This window comes from Grampus griseus, assembly GCF_964374135.1.
Source record: "Grampus griseus genome assembly, chromosome: 10".
NCBI lineage: Eukaryota > Metazoa > Chordata > Mammalia > Artiodactyla > Delphinidae > Grampus > Grampus griseus.
In genome coordinates this window covers 56323699-56345036 of record NC_139004.1, presented here as the reverse complement: position 1 = coordinate 56345036, position 21338 = coordinate 56323699, and the positions used below count along the sequence as shown (strand labels likewise).

The window sequence follows — 21338 nt, the reverse complement described above, 5'->3', positions numbered from 1 at the left end:
ACTTGTGTTAATTTAGTAAGTGAAATAAGCCAATTTGAAAAGGCTATGTGCTGTATGATTTCAACTATATAACATTCTGGAAAATGCAACACTAGGGGGAAAATAAAAAGATAGGTCATTGCCAGGGGTTAGGGGGGTAGAAAGGATGAATAGGCAGAACACTGAGGATTTTTAGGACAGTGAAACTATTCTGTATATAATATACCTCTGTTAAAACCTCTGTTTATATACATATAATAATATATATAATTATACCTCTGTTAAAACTCATTGAATTCACAAGATCAAGAGTGAACCCTAATGTAAACTATGAACTTTGGTTGATAATGATGTATCAGTCTAGATTCATTGATTGTAGTAAATGTACAACTGTGCTCCATGGTGTTGAAAGTGGGGGAGGCTGAGTGTGTTTGGGGGCAGGGAGGATATGGGAATTTACTGGACTTTCTGCTCAATTTTGCTGTGAACCTGAAACGCTCTAAAAATAGTCTATTTAAAAAGCAAAAAAGCCAAAAAACAAAAAATGCAAAAACCCCACACCTTATACAAAATTAACTTAAATGGGTCATAGATTTAAATATAAAATACAAAACTGGAAAACTTTTAGAAAAAAAAATAAGAGAAAATCTTCACAATCTCAGGTTAGATGATGTGTTCTTTCACACCAAAAACATGATCCATAAAAAAATTGATAAATAGATAAGTGAAAAACAAGTTACAGACTGGGAGAAAATATTTCCTAACTACGTAGCTAACAAAGGACTAGTATCTAGAATATAAAAAGAGCTCTCAAAACTCTACAGTAAAATATCAAACAGTCAGTTAGAAAATGGGCAAAAGACTTGGAAAGACATTTCATCAAAGAGGATATGCTGACACAAATAAGCACATGAAAAGATGTTTGACATTGTTAGCCACTAGGGAAATGCAAATTAAACCCACAATGAGATATTACACCTATTAGACAGCTCAAAAAAAAATTGTGATGATACCAAATACTGGTGAGAATGTAGAGAAACTACATCTTTCATACATTGCTGGTGGAAAATAATTTGGCAGTTTAGTTTTAAAACTAAATATACACTTACCTTACAACTCAGTAACCTCACTTTTAGGTATTTATCACAGAGAAATGAAAACTTATGTGCCACAAAACCCTGAAATACAATTGTCATAATACATCATTATTTGTAGCAGCCAAAAACTGGAAACAACCCAAATGCCCTTCAGCAGTTGAATGGTCAAACTGGGGTACATCCATATCATGGAATACTATAGAAATACAAAGGAACAAATGATTGATACCTGTAACGACTTGGATGGATCTCAAGGGAATTATACTGAGTGAAAAAGCCAATCTCAAAGGTTATATATATATATATATTTTTTTTTCTTCTTTTACCACAACTGAAAGAAATGTGAATATTTTTGTTTCTCTGACCCCAGTCAGATAAAAGTTACTCCAAGCCCACACAATGTTTGGCAAAGCAAAGTTGGGCACACAATTCCAACACAACGTTTGCAAACACCAATAAACGGGTTGTTTTCCAGTTTGGACTTTGGGATATATTTTTTCACAGGAGCAATGTTATGAATAGTACTTTGTCTAGTCAAAAACGTCTATTGAATCCATAATGTGTCCATAGGATGATAATAGAATAGTAGTGCTACCCCTATGGAAACTTAATACCAACTGCATTTTCTCAGAGAAAATTAATTCAGTTTTCTCAGTGGATTTGGGAATCTCCCTCCTCCTTCTTTTCCAACCTGGCTGAAGAGGGCTTTCCACACATACGTAAAGTGGATACTGCCTGCAGAGAGGAAAAAAGGGACAATTTCTATGAATAGAAATAAATCTGACTAGAATCTACAAATGGAGAAAATAGTTGTATAATCTATGATTCCACTTACAAAATATTCTCTAAAAGACAAAATTATAGAGGTGGAAATGAATGATTGTTAGGGGTCGGGTTATGGGGTAGCATGAGGGAGTCCCTTTGTGGTTATTAATCTTTAAAAAAATTTTTAAATTGAGATATAATTGACGTAACATTATATTATTTTCAGGTGTGCAACATTATGTGGTAATTAATCTTGAGTGTGGTTGTGGTTAAAGGAATCTATACATGTGATCAAATTGCATAGAACTATAGATCACGCACATGCATACAAATGAGTGAATGTATATAAAAACTGATGAAATCTGAGTAAGATCTATAGATTGTACCAGTATCAATTTCCCCTTTTTGATATTGTATGTATTATGGTTATGCTTGATGTTACCATTGGGGAAAGCTAGGTGAAGGGTACATGGGACTTCTTATTTTTCAACTGCCTGTGAGGTTATAATTATTTCCAAAAAAAGTTTTAAAAATCCAATGAGATACTTGGAGCAAATGTGACAAAGTGGTGGTAGGTTCCTAGGCATTTGTTATAATACTGTTTGCACTTTTTTGAAATATCTTTCAGAATTAAAACAAATGGCATCAGGAAGGTCTTTTCATTTTTCTTTTATAGGAGTGAATTTTAAAATACCTAGGAGTTGCCCACAATCTTAATATGAGTCAACGTGGTAGCAAAGCTGCCAACAAGACAGATAAAAATTCTTGTTACTGAATTTAGTTCTATGCTGGCAGCTCAAAGCAAGGAGGGAAATTTGAGGGGTAGCTTCATTACAGGGTGACAGTTATTTTCTTATTTATGTCAGAGATGGTACAGGATGTGGAAGCTGTAATAAACATAGTTTTAGGAACTAGAGATTTCTTTATGCAGGAAAGAGAAATTTTATAGATTATATAGCAGCTCTTTTCATATGCTTTGAATGCTGTCATGGAGACAAAGTTGATATTTTATTTTTAAAGGGAAACTTGGGACAGATGGCTGGGAAGGTTGGGGGTACAGAGGGAAGAAGAGAAATATAGACCAATGGAATAGAGTAAGGACCCCAGAAATATATCCTCACATATTTGGTCACGTAATTTTTGACAAGGGTACCAAAACCATTCAACACTTTTCAACCAGTGGTACTAGGAAACTGGATATCCAGATGCAAAAAAATGAGGTTGAACCCTTACCTAACACCACATTAAAAACTAACTCAAAATGGATCAAGAACCTAACTGTAAGACCTAAAACAATAAAACTCTTAGAAGAAAATACAAGACACAAGCTTCCCAACATTGGATTTGACAACAATTTATTGGATGTGACACCAAAGGCATAGGCAACAAAAGAAAAAATAGACAAATTGGACTTGATGAAAAATTTTAAAATTTGCACATCAAAAGACACTATCCAAACTAAAAAGACAACCACAGAATGGGAGAAAATATCTGCAAATCATATATCTGACAAGAGTTTAATATCCAGAATATATAGAGAACTTCTAAGACTTGACAACAACGACAACAAAAAATCCATTCAAAAATGGACAAAGGATTTGAATAAACATTTCTCCAAAGAAGATATACAAATGACAATCAGCCCATGAAAAGATGCTCAACATCACTAATTATTAGGTAAATGCAAATGAAAACTACAAGGAGATACTACTTCACACCCATTAGGATGGCTACTGTCAACAAATAAACAAACAAACAGAAAACAACAAGTGTTGACAAGGATGTGGAGAAATTGGACCCCTTGTACACTTTTGGTGGGAATGTGAAATGGTAAAGACACTGTGGAAAACAGTATAGTGGTTCCTTGGTTCCTCAAAAAATTAAACATAGAATTACTATATGATCCAGCAGTTCCATGTCTGGAGATATATATATATATATATATATATATATACACACACAAAAGAATTGAAAGCAGGGTCTCAAAGTGATATTAGTACACCCACGTTCATAGCAGCATTATTCACAATAGCTGATACATGGTATATATGGTATATATACATGGTATATATACATGTGGTATAGTGATACAATGCAATATCACTCATCCTTAAAAAGGAAGGAAATTCTGACACATGCTACAATATGGGTGAACCTTCAGGACATTATGCTAAGTGAAATAAGCCATTCACAAAAAGACAAATACTGTATGATTCCACTTATATGAGGTACCTAGAGTAGTCAAAATCATAAAGACAGAACGTAGAATTGTGATTGCCAGGGACTGGAGGGAGGGGAGAATGGGGAATTATTATTCAATAGGTTTAGAGTTTTGGTTTTACAAGATGAAAAGAGTTATGGGGATGTATGGTGGTGATGGTTGCACAACAATGTGAATGTACTTAATACCACTGAACTGTACACTGAAAAATGTTTAAGATGGTAAAAATATAAGATATGTGTATTTTACCAGTATTTTTAAAAAAAACAATAAAGGAGACGTGACATAGATGGCTGGGAGGGCTGGGGAGACAGAGGGAGCTCCAGGGTTCAGCAGCACTGACCCAGTGGGGCAGAGAAGTATGGTGAATGTTTCATCAATGAGAACCTTTGAGCAGAGACTTGAAGAATGGAATTTCAAGGATGCCAAAGAAAAAATTCCTGTAGCGAGTGATCTCCAGAGAAGGTGACAACTCCAAGATTCAGATTCTAGGTGTAACTGATAGATGCTAGACCTTGCTATTACAAAAGCATAGACGAGCCATAATCACACAATACCCAAGAATCTATACTCCAGCCAGAATCATGCAACCAAGCATTCCTGAATCACCTCTTGGCATGATCATGATTACGTGCAGCTGCATTATTCCCTGTGTGCATGGTCGGGGGGGGGGCGGTCCTAGGTGAGCTCATTTTCTTTCTAAGGTCCCATAAGCAAGGTTCTGGGACATGATGGGTCTGTGGTGGTGGTGGGCATTGTCTCACCACTGACCAGGGCTCCTCCTGCTGCCAGCCCATCCTTTAGGGAGATTACAGGCACAGCACTGTGGTGCTGATAGTGGGATTGTTTCTCCAATGACCAGGGCTCCTTCCTGGCCCCTCAGGGCCCTTGTGGGGGTGGCCCTCTGCTGTTCGTGGGTACTTCTCTCCTGTTGGCTGTTCGCCCTATGATCTGCCTAAATCAAGAGCTCATCCTCTCAGCCATGCCCCCATACTGCATTCACACATCATCTACCAACAGGTTTGGACACATAATGAGAACATGATAGATATTTGATATTACAAATATCCTAGGAAAGTCTTACATGGAGAGTCCACAGACGGCCATCATTTCTCAGAAGAGGTTGATAAATAATGTGTATTTTACTTGTGGAAGGAGTTATAATATTCTAATACCTAACGTATAGTGTCTAAGAGCTACCTCCCACCCTGGGGTAGCTCTAAGACTATAAGGTAATGTAGGGTCCCTTTAGGAAGCTATACCATTCACTATCGTTGGGTTATGCAATATATGTTGTTATTCCCATGTTTCAAGCCCCCACACTAAGGAACTAACTTAGCAGGGACGAAGGAGGGTCAGAGAGAAGATTTGAGGATGAAAACGCAACCCTGCGAATCACCTTTGCTCGATCTTGCCCTCCTCTCAGAGATCTGACTCTCAGCCCACTAGTCGGAGAACAAGTCCACACAGAAACAAAATCACATCACAAGGCATTGGTATTCTAAGATATAGACTCATTCTCAGAGGCCCATAGCCACCCAGTCCTCATGGTCCTGTATAAATATTATTGTTTTTGTCTCAAAAGATTTCAAGGAGCACTCAAGAAATTATTTGGCTTCTGTCAGGGTGTACTTTCTCAGCCTGGTGTAAAGAAAGACCACCTATTTGTCTGAAGTTATATATCTTCTCAGATCCCAAACTTCTTAGACATTTCTAATAAGTCTGGGTTTACAACATTTCCTATGGACACACAAGCACCATAAAAAATAAATCCTAATAATTATTGCTGCTGACATTAAGCAATGACAAGTAGGAAACTAATTTATACTTATTTCCATCAGCTCATATGTTCATACAAGTTTCAGCACACAATAACAAGTATAGTAAAAATAAGTTTTACTACATAGTTACTGCCAATAGCTACATTAACAGCAGTATCATTAATAAAACCTTCAACTCAAAGGTAGATCAACTTAAATGAAAAACCCAGAGGGAATAAATCATTCATAAAAATGTTGAACAGAGCTTTTCATCTTCTTGCTTTCAGTATCTCGTATAATCAGTTTTCACATATGTTAGAGTTTAAGTGAATTTTTTTTTTTTTTTTGCAGTACGCGGGCCTCTCACTGTTGTGGCCTCTCCCATTGCAGAGCACAGGCTCCGGACGCGCAAGCTCAATGGCCATGGCTCACGGGCCCAGCCGCTCCGCGGCATGTGGGGTCTTCCCGGACCAGGGCACGAACCCGTGTCCCCTGCATCGGCAGGCGGACTCTCAATCACTGCACCACCAGGGAAGCCCTAAGTGAATTCTTAATAGAGCACATGAGAATTACTTGAGAGTAGAAGTTTCTAGATTTTTCTTTTTATCAGATTATTTTAAATTATGACATATTTCAAATATAGAGAGAAATACAGACTTCTATTTCTGCTAGCATGGTTGACTTTTCTGCTGAAATCATCTAAAAGGGCAAGATGAAAATATTATAGTTGCTTTTCTTAAATTATTGACAAAATGGCAAGAAAAGGAGGCACATCCAGGATAAGCACTAAGTTCAGGGGTGTGGGGAACCCAGGTAGGGGTGGTAGGCAGAATGCTGAAGCTGACTTGTGCCTTGGAAACATTTGCCAAACTGGGAAAACTTGGTTCTGAATTTTTATAGCGTCATAGGGAAGGGGGCACAGGAGACATAGTCCTGGAATCACTCAAGGAGGGCGATCTGAAAGGGGTTTCTCCCTTCCTGAATCTGGGACACCAAAGGACTGTACCATCAGCATAAGGCTAAATGAGAAGTCAACTTGCTGCTGCCCCATCCCAAGGTATACCAAGGAAATGGCCAGACTAGAATCCTGGTGTTGAATAGAGGAGAAAAAAATATCTCCTCAGAGAACTTATAGCCTTGCTCCTGCTCTGACATCAGTTTGCAGGCTGCCTACAACACTCCCTGGGTGGTCTGAAAAAAACTCAAGGCAAGAATTTAGCTTAAAACAGTCCCAGATTATTCATTCTCTCATCCACTTTGCAGAAGCACATGAAAATCTTCCCTGGAGGAAACTACCTCAAATTCCCACAGATAAGCTCTGAGGGGAACAAGCAATTGACAGGAAAAAATGGCAAAACACAAAGGAAACACGGCACCACAACTGAGAAACAGACAATGATAATAAAAGACATCAGTTATTGGAAATAACATACACATCATAAAATAAGTTTAACATACTTTAAAAATAAAAGCTTAAACATATGTGCAGGGATGAGAGATTATATAGATTAAAAAAGAATCAAATAGAACTTATAGAAATGAAAAATATAACTGGATTAACAACTCAAACAAACATACAAAAACAACTGACATTCAGGGGAAAATGTACTAGTATATGCTACCTACTTTGAAATATGTAAAAATCAGACATGTGAATGGATGGAGAGAGGAATGGATAGATCTGTGATAAACTAAGTATAGTAAAATGCTAATGGACAGAATCTAGATGGTGAGTACACAGGTATTTACCATAAAACTATTTTAACTTTTCTGTTTGCTTGAAATATTTTATATAACGTCACACACACACACACACACACACACACAAACTGATTAGATTAGATACCTAGAAAATAGATATCTAGGCTTATAATCCATGAATAAAGGTAGATCAAGCCCCCCAACAACAACAAAAATATTAAAAACGAAGAATAAAATATTTTCAATAGCATGTTCTTAAAAGCACAGAAGACATGGCAAATGTATTGTAATAGGGAAGAACAAATCTGACTCCATGTTGGATCTGTTTCTTTTACTTTAACCTTTGTATTCTATTGCCTTTGCTACAAGTTAATTACTCAAGGGATGTTGCCTATAGCTCAAAGTATACATAATGGCCCACCTCTGGGAACCTTGTCTCCCAAGCCTGAGCATTAAACTAAAATATCTTTGTTTAGCTCACAGCAAACATCTTGACCAGGCCCGCCTATGAATGGCTGCAGGAAAGAAGAAATTAACACATCCCCTCTGGAGTCTGGCCAGAACCAGAAAATAGTTGCAAAAACTTACTGCCTTTTTGACTTTACCTCCTCACCCCCGCTACCCCCACTTTGTTCTATAAAAGAAACTAGCATCCACGCCCTGGCAAGATGGTTCTATGGGACAGTAGTCCACCATCTTCTTGGTCTGCTGGCTTTCTGAATAAGTCGCTATTCTTTGCCCCAACAACGCGTCTCTCCATTTATTGGCCTGTTGTGTGGTGAACAGTATGAGCTCGGACTCAGTAACAGTATGAAATTATCAAGCCAAAATCTGAGTGAAGGTGGCAATGTGGGGAGGTAAGTGGAGGATTGCAGTCACTTTAGTCCTGAGCAGGTGTCAACCTAACAAAGTTGAGATTGGTTTTCATGGCTTTGCAGGGTTCGTGGGCCCATAAAGTGGGAGCTCAAAGGGCTACAACCTCCATGTAAGAGAAATAGAAACATCATTCCTACCAGTACTCAACTGAGGGGAGTGGCCTCAGTGCTGAGTAGGGCACAGGGTGGGCAAGGGGGTGATGGAAATATCACTGCTGAGAAGTAACAACCACAAGTTGGCCTTATCATAGATTTGTTCAAATTCACACTACATGGGTGGTCCATAAAACCTCAATGTATGGTCCCAGACTAGCTCCTGGCAGAGGCAGAAGCAAATGCTCTCTGTAGGAGCACATCTCCATCCTATCTCTCAAAGAATTACCACAAATAATTTTCCAAGGAAAATAAGCAGCTAATAGTAAAAAACATACAGACCAACAAAAAACAATCAATCAAGCAACAAAAAAATCCACTATTTACACAAGGAAACAAGGTAACGTGAATGAGAATCATCAGGGAAAAAAACCCCAGAAAGCAGAAAACAGAAATAGACACATAACAATGACATTGCATGTATTGGATATAAAATAGAAACTATGATTACCATGTGTAATGATACAAAAGAAACTTGAAAGCACATGTAGTGAACAAGAAAATACAAAGAATTACCAATCACATCTGAAGGAGAACTAAATAGAACTTTTAGATATGTGAATGTAATTGAAATGAAAATCCCAATAAACAATTCTAGAAGCAGATTTGACACAAGCTGAAAAGACAGTGAATGCAAAAGTAGTCTAGAAGAGATATTCCAGGATGCTGCACAGAGAGATGATGAGACGGAAACAGGAAAGGTAGACAAAGAGGCAAGAAGGACAGAGAGAGTCTCACACTTAGATAATCAGAGTTCTAGAAGGAGTCAAAGTAAAAATGAAGCATGGAGAATATTTACAGAGATGAAGAGAATGGATGAAAGACATCAAACCACAGAAGCCCAGCAAATCCCAAGCAGAATAAGCAGAAATTCCACCTTCACATCCGAGTGAAGCTACAGATCACAAAAACAAAGAGAAAACCTTAAAAGAAGCCTGAGAGAAAAAACAAATCCCTCTTAAAGAAGTGACAAATGGATTGACTGCCAACTTCTTAATGGTAACAACAGGAGCCAGAAGATGAAATGATATATTTATCCACCAAGAGAAAATAACTGCTGAATTCTATGCCAGCAAAAAGTCAAGAATCTGGCAGATTAAAGAAGCTTCAAATAAAACAAAACTGAAATAGTGCCTGTCAGCAGTCTCTCACTAAAGAAAATTCTAAAAGATGTACTAGGCATAAGGAAAATGACCCCAGGAAGAAAGATCTGAGATGAAAGAATGAAGAACAGAGAAGGTGGCAAATACATGAGCAACATTTTACTACAGAATATTCAACACAAAAACACAAAAACAAAAGACTTATGATGTTGAAGTATAAACTTAAAATGCATTAAAGGAGAGTTATTAACTTTAGACTGTGGTATGTTTAGGCAAGTAAACTATGGTAAGTCTTGAAGTTCTAGGGTATCTGGGTATCCACTTAAAGAACAAAAGAAGAAGGACTAATGGGGGGAAGAACGCAATGTGAAAAAGAAGAAAAGGACAGAAAAAGAAACTTAAGATAGGCAAAAAAAACCCACACAAAAACCCCACAAAATAAGACAGAAATAAATCCAATTATTTCATTAATAATTATAAGTACAGATAAACTAAATGTTCTAATAAAATGACAAACAGTGTTAGAATGTATTTTAAAAACTCAACTATATTCTGTTTACAAGTGATACATACAAAATATAAGGATATATCAATAGAAAGACTATAAATAAATGAGAAAAGATATATTGTATAAACACTAACCAACATAGACTTGAACACAAAGTATTACTAGAGAAAAAGAAGATCACTGCATAATGATAGAGTGTTGATCTGGAAAAGATAGATAATTTAAACTTTTAGGTACTTAATAAAATAGGCTCAGTCCTAAATAAAAGGCAAAAATGGACAGAACTAAAAGGAAATAAAGAAAAATCCAGTCATAGTGGGTATGGACAGAGACACAGGATGGTTCTGAGTGATCCTGAAAGCTCTTAAGTTTGCCTGGCAATGAGTGCTTTACAATTTTCAAAAGATTCACACAGATGAGTTCATATAATCCCATAATAACCCTTTTTTTCCTCTACTCCTATATTGCCCCTCCCCCCTCCCCATTGGTAACCACTAGTTTGTTCTCTATATCTGTGAGTCTGCTTCTTTTCTGCTTTATTCACTAGTTTGTTGTATTTTTTAGATTCCACATATAAGTGATACCATATAGTATTTATTTTTCTCTGTATGACTTATTTCACTTAGCATAATGCCCTCCAACTCCATCCATGTTGCTGCGAACGGCAAAAATTTCATTCTTTTTTATGGCTGAGTAATATTCCATTGTATATATATGCCACATCTTCTTTACCCATTTATCTGTTGATGGGCACTTAGGTTGCTTCCATACCTTGGCTATTGTAAAAATACTGCTCTGAATGTTGGGGTGCATATACTTCTTTTTTTTTTCCCGGTACGCGGGCCTCTCACTGTTGTGGCCTCTCCTGTTGCGGAGCACAGGCTCCGGAAGCACAGGCTCAGCGGCCATGGCTCACGGGCCCAGCCGCTCCTCGGCATGTGGGATCTTCCCGGACCGGGGCACGAACCCGTGTCCCGTGCATCGGCAGGCAGACTCTCAACCACTGCGCCACCAGGGAAGCCCGCATGTACCTTTTTGAATTAGTGGTTTTGTTTTTTAAAGACCATTTGGCAGAGATTTCTGAAGGAGTGGTTGTAGTGTGGGAGGCGGCTGAGTCAAGGATGACTGCAAGGATTTTGGCCAGGGCAAGCAGAAGAATAAAGCTGCCATTTCCTGAGATGGGGACAGCAGCAGTCCAGCTTTGAACATGCTCAGTTTGAGAAGCCTGTGATCTAGCTGAGTGAGTGGAGAATTCAGGGGAGAGGACCAGACTGGAGGCACCTGGGTCCTGTAGGTGACACGTAAAGCCAGGAGCCTGGATGGGGATCTCCAAGGAGTACAGATGCAAGAAGTTCCAACATCAAGAGGCTGGGAAGAAGAGTGGGAACCTGCAAGGGAGGCTGAGAAGTGGCCAGGGAGGTGGTAGGCGTACTATTCTGGAAATCTAATGGAGAGACTGTTCAAGGAGGTGAAACTGATTCCAGAAAAGGAAACCCAGATGGCCAATAAGAATATGAAGAGATGCATGTGTACGGCTGTCAAACACATTCAAACCTAACTCCATACAACAGTGTACACACAAGACTGGCAAGAAAGTCAGATAATTCCATGATGGGCAAGGATGCAGGGACATGCACTGCTGCTGAGAGCATCCACTGTGGGGTCATTTTAGAATCTGGAAAAGGAGACTGTAACCATGTTAAGATGTAATATATGTAATATGGACCACAAGAGATTCTAGCTCAGGCCCAGCGGGAGACATGGGAGAGGATGTTCATTGCAGCAGGAGGGTGCAAGCAGTCAAAGGTCTCCTACAGAGGGGCTGGAGTAGTAAAATGCGGTAGAAACAATGTAGGATGTAGAGCTGCATAACCACAGCAACATGAATACATCCTCAAAAAAATGAAACCACAACCTGAGCTTTTAGGCTCAATACCATTTAAGTGAAACACACAAAATAATACTATGTGCTTACATTTCTAAAGACATGTATTCAATTCATTAGACTTGGTGCCTCTAGGAGAGAGAGGAATGTGAATGAGGATGGCGGGGGATAAAGGAGAAAAATAACATAAAACAAGAAAGAGCTTTGTGCGGACATTAATATGATTAGCCAACTCTGTTGTACCCTAAGTACCCACCCCAAATAAAGGTGTTCCTCTTGCTCAAATCCAGTCAGACTCAAGGATTTGAAGGGTACGTATTTAGGGCTTAAGGAAGCTATATTCTGAGTATCTTATACCAATGGGTGTGGCAACTGTTAGTTGTCTCCAATATGTATTCTCCTCTTATTCCTTAAAAATCCATTCCCCAGCCTCCTTCGTGGATGGGTGCATTTATATGACTAATTTCTGGCCAGTGCTGTATGGGACTTCTGGGAAGGCCAGTTAAAAGCAAGGGGGCATTGCCATTTTATCCTCCTCTATTGTTGGCTGGGAATGTGGACACAATGGCTGGTACACTGGTAGCCAGCTGGGACCACGAGGTAACTTTAAGGATGGAGGCCACATGCCTAGAAAGATAGGAGCTGGTATCCTGATCATCCATGAAGCTGCTGTTCCAGAACTTGATGGCCCACACCTGGTCTTCTTTTATGTGAGAGAGGAACATACTTCCAGCATGTTTAAACCATGTTATTTTGGATTTTTCTATTATATGGAGCCAAACAGTCTTCTAACTGATAAGGTGGGTTCTGAATAGACGTAATATTGGAGAGCATTTCATTTTTTCCAAATCTGCCATTTCTTAGAAGAAAGTTTTTCTGGAGATCCTTTTAAAAATGCCCCCTGCTTATTAATCCATTTGGTGTCTTCAGAAGGTAGTACTTATACCTCTATTGAGATTTGCTTTAAGTTTTTAGGTATTTTTTCAATTATAGAAGAATCACATCAAATAAAGCACACACTGATCCGGACTAGACTTTGAGGCGAAGCAGATGTTTGGCAGCAGGCCCAGATGTCACAGCCTCAGATTTCAGGGCAGAGCTGGCCATATCTCGTTATATCCACTTTAGTTGGATGTTACACAGAATGAATGGACATGATCTCAGGGTCGGGTGGCCTTGCTGGTGGATAGCTGCCAAGTGGTTTGATAGTAAAGACAGAGCTCTAACTAAGCACTCCCATTAATTCTATTACTAAGCAAAATCCTGATGAATAGACAGACTTTAAGGACCAGAGGTAAAGAACAGTGGACTGTACAACTCCTGATTGAATGGGAGACAGAATTTACTAATTGGCCATTTTTCTTCCTCTTAGTTTTGTATCTTTGATTCCTTTGAGTTAGTCAAGGACTTTTCCTGGCTGAAGGAAACAGGTGGAGCAACACAAGAGAAGCATACTTAATCAGCATTGGTGATCCGGCAGGTCTTGTTAAGCCAGGAAGCATCCGAATGAAAAATCTTGGGATTTCTCACTGGACCATCGTCCTAAGTGTCAGGCTCATCAATGCTCTTTGTTGCAAACAAAGCTCTTTCTTCTGAGACCTAGAATTTGGGATCTTTCTTGGTTTAGCAATTCATACTCTCCCAGAGGTAACTTTATTTTAAAAGTAATTTGCATATGTTTCATTGTTACTAAAGACATACATGCTCACTGTAGAACATGAAAATTCAGACAAGTAAAAACAAAACAAAATGCAAAGCAAAAACACTGACAATCCTACCCAGTTAAAGACAACCAGTTTTATCCCCTTGGTGTGTATCTTTTCAGACCCCCTTCTATATACTGTGTGGGGTGTGTGTGTGTGTGTGTATGAATTTTAACCACAGGGGAGTATATATAAATCTTAACAAGTACAGAAGCACCAATTAATGAAATAGGAAGCAAAAACCAGTACACCTGATTGGTGTAGCCAAAGGCTTATTCTTGAAAAGATCAATAAAATGATCTCTGTTGGTCTCATCTAGAGAAAAAAGAGAAAAACACACAAATGAACAATATTTGAGATAAGAAGAGGGACATAACTAGACAGATGGAGGGGATCAAAAATTAAGAGAACACGTTTGTAAATGTGTAAGGATGCTACCAAAAGGCTTCCGGGAAAATGCTTCATGACTGGCGGACACATGAGGAAGCAGTCTACTAAAAACGAGGAATCAGCTGCATTTAATTTGGGCACGTTCATCCTAAGACCAAGGTCCCAGGTGTGGCCCTGGGCAGGTGGGTGATGCATAGAGAAGGTGGCGACCATGGAATGGAGGCCAAAGACTAGGGACAGTTCGGACACATTGAGTGGGTTCTTTATGTGCAATTAGACGAACCTGCATGGGCTCTTTAAATGCTCATGTTGTGTTACACCGAAACCCCATCTTTAACAGCCTAAAAAGGCTCAAGTACTTCAGTAGCAAAAGAAATTACAGACTTAACTCCCAAATCGTTTGTAGTCGTTTTTTTATTCCAAACACGTACTTTTGTAAACCTGCATTTCCCAAACAGTGCAAGTGAATTAGAAGTGACTGCACAGACTTGAATACATGCGACTTTGTGAAGAGGAACACCCCTCCCACTGAAATTCCTCAACGGAAACGTACACAGATGCATCAATCAAGTTCTGGAAGTGAAGTTAGCGTGGGTGCCTGCCATGCAATTCATCACACTCTTAAAGCTTTTAAACTTACTCCGCCGGTCACACCGTGCACATTAGAATTTGAAAAAACCTTAACACAGTCTGAAATCTAGATCATTGTGCTACAAAGCACTGCATCACGTGGGACATTTGTTCATTATCCCCCTCACATGCTGAAAATCAGAAGACATTCTAGAAGGTTCATTTTGGCCCTACTGCCTTTGTATCCTAACCCTTCAGCCATTCTTTGCTTCAGAACATATTCTCCACTGTGTATATTCTTGCTCTATATAGCAAAACAACACATGGACTAAAACCCTGCATACTTGGAGCATTTCTAAGGGACACTCGTTTTCTGCCTTTTATCTGCTAAAAGGCCATCTCCCCCAAATACCAATCCTTTGCTTTGCCTCTACATTTCGGGAAGTCTGAATTAGGTGCAGGTTTCATCAGGTGTAGGTTTTACAGGTAACCCGAGTGTAACTGCGTTGCCCTGATATGATGCCTTATCCAAAAATAAAAGTAGAATAACCTTTTTTAAAAACGACATTGCTACGGTTCCACAGGTAGCATATCAGCACCCATCACAACCACCTAAGGGACCTGCTACACATCCACATTGAAAACAGGTCCCTGATGTTTCCAGGAGGCCTGCTGGTTTTGTTTTGAACCTCCCTGCCTCTGGCTCCAGGGCTGAAGGTTACATATGATTTGGTGAAGGAGGACTTTCCATCGGATTTTCTACAAAGCTTACCCAACTTCAGAATGCTGATGGAAGTTTCCTGAAGAATTGACTGAGAAAGCCTCAGTGACCTCAGTAGCAAGTGATTCTGGCCGTGTGCCTGTCAGTCACCGTAAAGCCACTGGACCCACTCACTCCTGCCAGTGTCCCCTCGTTCCTGAACCTCATGGCCTCTTCTTTGTGACAGGTCCAGGGCTCACTTAGGTGATGTTCCAAACTCCTGAGTCCCATGTAAACTGAGCATAAGTGAATCATTTTTGAAAAGGGGGCATTATTTCACTTAATTTCTACAAAGGTCCTTTTGTCATATTTAAAGAGCACCTCAATCCTTCTGACAGTTGATTATAACCCTAGTGAATACACAACCAAAAAGCTGAAGCAGACTTAAATAATGCTGTGCAAGAGAACATCAGATGGCATTCCACAGTGAACCCGCAGAAGCAGGAAAGGTGGAAATTGGAAGGCACTGTGGAATTTTAAAAGAACCTTCTGGAGAAGGAACAAAGACACACCAACCCATCCTGTCTGCTTCCCCCAAGAGCCTACTGAGGGCTTCTGAACTGGATGGAGCTGGTGAACCGGCCAAGCTGAGAGCGCTGATAACCTGCTCAACTTCCCTATCTCTGTGCTAAATGGTCACCTCCCCAGTCCATGCTGCCCCGCCTACTCAGCATCAGGAGATAAGCAGATGTACCATCCTCCCCATACAGGTTCCAGAGTGGCTGCCAGTATTTCCTCCAGTGGAGGCCAAGCGTGATTTTCTTAAAAACTGCCCTATTTAGTCTTAGTAATCTCCTGGGTATGTGACCACTCGTGTGTCCACCACTCAGAACCACCCAGAAGCACATGGATCCCAGCTCTGAGACTGGCTATGGAGCCTGCCCCTCCCCTGGTGAGGCTTTCCCCTCTGGCTGGCAGAACCGCGTGCCTGCCAGTTATCCTGCTACACTGTCTCCCATGCGTCTGCACACCTTGCAGGAGGCTGGCTGTGGCTAGTCGTGCATTTGGCCAAAGCTGCTGATGGAGCTGTCCCAGGCCTACCACCTAAGAATCCTAAATGATTTATTAAAGGACAACATGAAACAACAAGCAGAAGTCCATCCAAGGAAGGCTGCAGATGAGGTCTCGTAAAGGAATTCACGATCCCACTGTGGGAAGATCTGCCTCCCCTGGGGCAAAATGTGGGGTGGTGTTCACTGGGGAACCCCCCGCACTTAGCACAGGGCCTGATGCACAGCAGGGGCCCCATACATATCTGTCAGAGGTGAACTCTGAGTGAGAACTGGAAGGGGAGCATGATGTATTCTGTATCTTCCTGTGTCAGAGTCAACTGCGTAAGAAACAAAAAGACACGTGTGCTCCCTGCCAGGTTTGCAACCGCCCAGCACCCTCATAATTTTGCCAAAACTTTAGATATCTTTGCAAGCATTAGCCAACTATGTGTCTGGAAAAACCTATCTCCCCTGAAGTTGAGTTCTGTGTCTTTTCAACAATACTCACGGGCCCCCGCACATCTTAGCTCCCAGTCAACAAGGCCCTATGAGAAAGATGCCTGGTCTTGTTTCTTGTTTCATTCTCATCTGATGCCATCTGTTTGTACCCGGGGCTTGAGCAGGCTGTGATAAGTGACTAAGGACTCTGTCAGACCCTGCTCTTCGGCACGTTTTCCCCTGTACCAGATGGTTTTCCAGCAGCGGTAAAAGCAGCCAGGGCTGCTCATGGTTATTGAATGTTCACTACGGGCCAGGCATGATGTTGAGCTTGCTACATCCATCACCACCTCGCCCTTTCAGAGAATCACACTGCACTCAAATCTGGACAGCACTGCGTGTCTGGTAATGAACACTGTCAAATAGAGAGCTTGGATAGTGAAGGCCATAACTCAGCATTCACCTGTACAGGGGATAGGCGAGGACGTCAGTGCTATGCCCAGATCCCTCTGCATCATTTCTTTTGCATTATTTCTGTGCGCTTCCCAGGCTGGGGGTGCAGCCCTCTTTTTGAGGACTGCTCCTGAGCTACTGGGGCTATTTTGCTGGCAGGAAGTGAAAGCAGAAAGTTTACATCTCTCCTGGGTCCAAGACTATGAAAGCTCAGCTCCCTTGCCCCGGGTTGGGACAACTCTGAGGCATAACTTACCCTCCAGAGCCCCCCAGCAGGATCAGGCTGAAGACCCCCTGCACGGGACCTGCCCTGAAATGGCTCCCTTACCTGTCTTCCTCCCCTTCTGTGTCCTGCTTCCCTCGTGTCCTTACTGGTGTGCCCTGGGGATACTTCCTTAATAAGTTACTGCGTGAAAATCCTTGTCTCAGGGTCCACTTCTTAAGAATTCCACCTAAGACACGATTAAAAAAAATAAGGACAGGTTGAATGGTCATCTCTGGGAAGGACACTGCAATTACCATTAGCTGGGACAGCAAGAGTGATGGGGATAATGGAGACCCCTGGACTCAAATTAACATGAAAAGATAACACATCACAGCACTCAGACACAAGTCTCTGCTTGGTGGGCACCAATTCAGTCCCGGTGGTATGCGGACTCTGATGCACGATGTCCAGGATGAGATGCCATTCTGAGGTTTACCAGTGATGAAATGGCATTGCTCCAAGCTTTCATGTCTTAATTTAAGTGCAAGGAGGGTGGAATGTCTGCTCTATAAGGTGATGCAGAACAGACCTCAAGAATCAGGTTTTTCCATCCAAATTCCTGCTGGGAATCTTCCAATGAACGGTACAGATGAAAAAACTCTCGTGGCTCTTCAGCACATTATTCCGCACTTGACTCCAGGCAACAGAGATGTGAGATGCCTTCGGGCTCAGCCCCAAACCACAGCTGATATACAGCACCACCCGCTGGGTGGATTCATCACATGAGGTTTCTTCAGATGATTTCATCTGAGTCTTCTTTAACAGCAAGTTCCAGAGTACAATAAGATCTTTATCCTTTAACATTTGTATGAATATACAAGTATTTCCAAGATTTCAGGCCAGATATCAGTGCTTGAGTGAACTATATAACCATTTAATAGAAATAATAAAACATCGATACAAATATAAAGACACAATCAGTATAAAAGGCTTATATTTATAAAAATACTTTTAGGTAACAGTTTTCCCCTGAGGGTTGACCACGCATGTTGCATCCATAAATATCGCCTGGCTCTGCAGCCGGCTTTCCAAAGTTGTGGGTTCAGCTGGAAAAGGAAGTGGTGGTGGTTCCAGTCAGGTGACCTGGCCGAAGTGACTGCCTCAGGTTGGCACCTGGGCTTGAGAGAACGAGGACGAGAACAGCATCGTGGGGCCTCCGAAAAATCTGGAGAAGATTCTTTCTTCCAAATATGGAAGATACAAAGATCAGGAAGACAGGCGAACCACTGGGCCACATGACCGGGGTGGGGTGGGGTGGCAGGTCACTGGTTTTTCTGGACCCAGTCCCAACTGTCTTCATTCTCTTTACGGTTCTTCTCAGCTTCAATAATTTCTTTGTACCTTCTGCGAAAGAAGCCCATCTGAAAGGCAGAAAGAGGAGGCGCCAGGTTAGAGATGCTGGGGAATCAACCGTTTTGATTCCCAAGCCACCTGGACCCGGAGGAGACATGACCTATGCTCACAACGCCTCAGATTGGGCTGATTTAGAAAAAGCATCATGCGGAACCACTTTTCAAAATGCATGGACTTCCTGCAAGCTTTCTTATGATAAGTTGTTTGTTCCTTGTAATGTGCTTCTGGTGGAGTGTTTCCCAAACCGTATGCTGGGGAAAACTAGTTATTGAGCTATTCATAGGTTGTTTGGGAGTAAAACAGATTCCACGGTCAAATAAGTTTGGAAACGATACACTCTTTAAGAGATTCGTAATGTACAGTAGAACAGTAAAGGATCAAATCAACCTTTTAGGAAAGGATTAAGAAAGGACTTGCTATTTCCCAAGCTTATCTGGCTTTTGATAAATCTATTAAATCCTGAGAGAGATTAGCCATTGCAGAATAATTTGATAAGTACTGCTCTCATACAATAGGAGTTTTAAAGTATCTGCAGACCTGCATCCTATCTTGCTGTCCTCCAGATCTTTCACTCAAATCTGTGACCCCCGAGAGCTGCCGAGCTGCCGTGCACACAGCTGGCAGTGTGTACCCCCCTAAAACTGGCAACTCCTCCTGAGCCACGATGGCAGTTTCCTTTAGCTTAGTTCTGAAAAGACCTTTCCTTCCGATGTCTATGGCTTTTCATACAGGGTAAGATGAATTTCCATTTCTTTTCACATGGTCAGCATAGGCACTACTGCCATATAAAAGTAACTTTTTGTAGCCCAAAGCTGACCTTTTCTCCCAAGCTCAGGAAGACCTGGTATCTCTTGTCCTGTGCTCCCTAGCATTAGTGGCCTCTGTTTCTGAGATCAGACATCTTCCTGCATCTGCCCTTAAACATGACTGACTGGAGTTGGTGTACAAATACCCCAGCTCCCTCTCTCCTTGGATGCGAAACGCTGAGGTGCATGCTCCGTGTGGAACTTTCCCGCAGTGGTAACCAGCTTGATAACACATCCTTTATTAGCTTCCTTCCCTGCCCTCTCTTCCCTGGTCCCCTATCACTGTTTCTTGAGATTATCTTCCAAATAAATGACTTGCCCTCAAATCCTTGTTTCGATCCTCTTGAATAGGGGAATTGAGACAGACATGCACACTTGGCTTACTGCTAGGAGGCTGTGCTGCAGGTCTGTGGTACCACACTGTCACTGGTGTATAATTTCCATAGTCATATTTGAAAACACTTGAGACTAACAATCTCTGCAATCTGCTGCCAATGGGGGATGCACAAACAAAACCTGCCCTAAACAAATCGTCAAGCAAACCCAGGCTGTGGGCACATCCAACTCCTTTGTGCATCTTTCCTCACACTCCTTCACCATGAACCAAGCATCCACAGTCTCACTGCACCATCTTCCTACTCCTTGAAAGGGGCTTACTGGCCCAGGTGAAAATGAGAATTGTCAAGAGAGCTGCCAAGACAGTGCTGGTCACCTCCACCCACATTGCCAAGGGAGTCCTGAGAGTTCCCTCTGAGAGCAGTCTGACGGCTGGGAGGGAGTGGAAGCTTCCACAGAACAGTTGGCAAGGGTCTTGTGCTCTGAGCTTCGATCCTCAAGACCCGTTTCACAGACAGACATTGAGTTCCCTGGATATGTCCTCTCAGCATCAGACCACATCTGTCAGAACCTCACTTTATGACACCCCCATATACTTTTCTCTCATTAAGTTTCTACCACCTTCTCCCTTCTGCAAGGGATGTGGAAAGAAGGCTTGGCTTGAATGTTCTGGATAATTAGAAAAAGGTCGTTGTTGTCATCCTCAAAGCATACCCATAGGAGGCCAGGAAAGCGACCCAAGACTTCATGGAAATGTCTAACTCAGAAGTTACTGCTTGAAATCTCATTCTTGAAAGATAAAGATGTGGTTGACAGGGCGAATGTGTCATGTGCACCTTCTGAGCTGAGGAGAACATAATCATAGAAAGAAGGCTGGATATAACATGAGGATAAGATTCTTTAGCACATGACTCTACCTGTGGATAGTGTGATGTTTCAGTGATCTCCAGTTACTCACTTTAACTCTAGAGAAGTAACATATCTCTACTGTGGCACCAATCAAGCAGAGCTTTAACTGTCTGCTCTCTTATCATCTTTCACATTTGTCTCAGGACTCCTACAGATTTGTGCTTTTTATCCCCAGAGCTCAGCATCTCACCGCTACTTACTGCCAGTGATAAGTTGCAAAAATGCCCCTGTATCCATGCCCTGTACCGTGGCTTTGCAGCAAGTCCTATCAGGAGACGGAGTCTATTTTCCACACCCTGAATCTGAGTCGTGACTT

General features: G+C 41.2%; 1 protein-coding gene across 2 annotated transcripts in view; it reads right to left on the bottom strand.

The window, feature by feature from the left end:
* The window catches only part of ITGA9 (integrin subunit alpha 9), a gene marked incomplete at its 5' end in the record, with an annotated part of 366449 nt that overhangs the window by 341 nt on the left and 344770 nt on the right, over window positions 1–21338 (bottom strand). Inside the window, one exon of one of the 2 annotated variants that reach the window (XM_082664510.1) lies at window positions 18298–18979. The exons of the other annotated variant lie outside the window; for it this stretch is intronic. Within the exon in view, the coding sequence (XP_082520636.1) occupies window positions 18881–18979 (99 nt within the window). The 3' untranslated portion in view covers window positions 18298–18880. Of the gene's footprint in view, window positions 1–18297; window positions 18980–21338 lie in introns of those variants that run through there. 2 annotated transcript variants of the gene reach the window in all.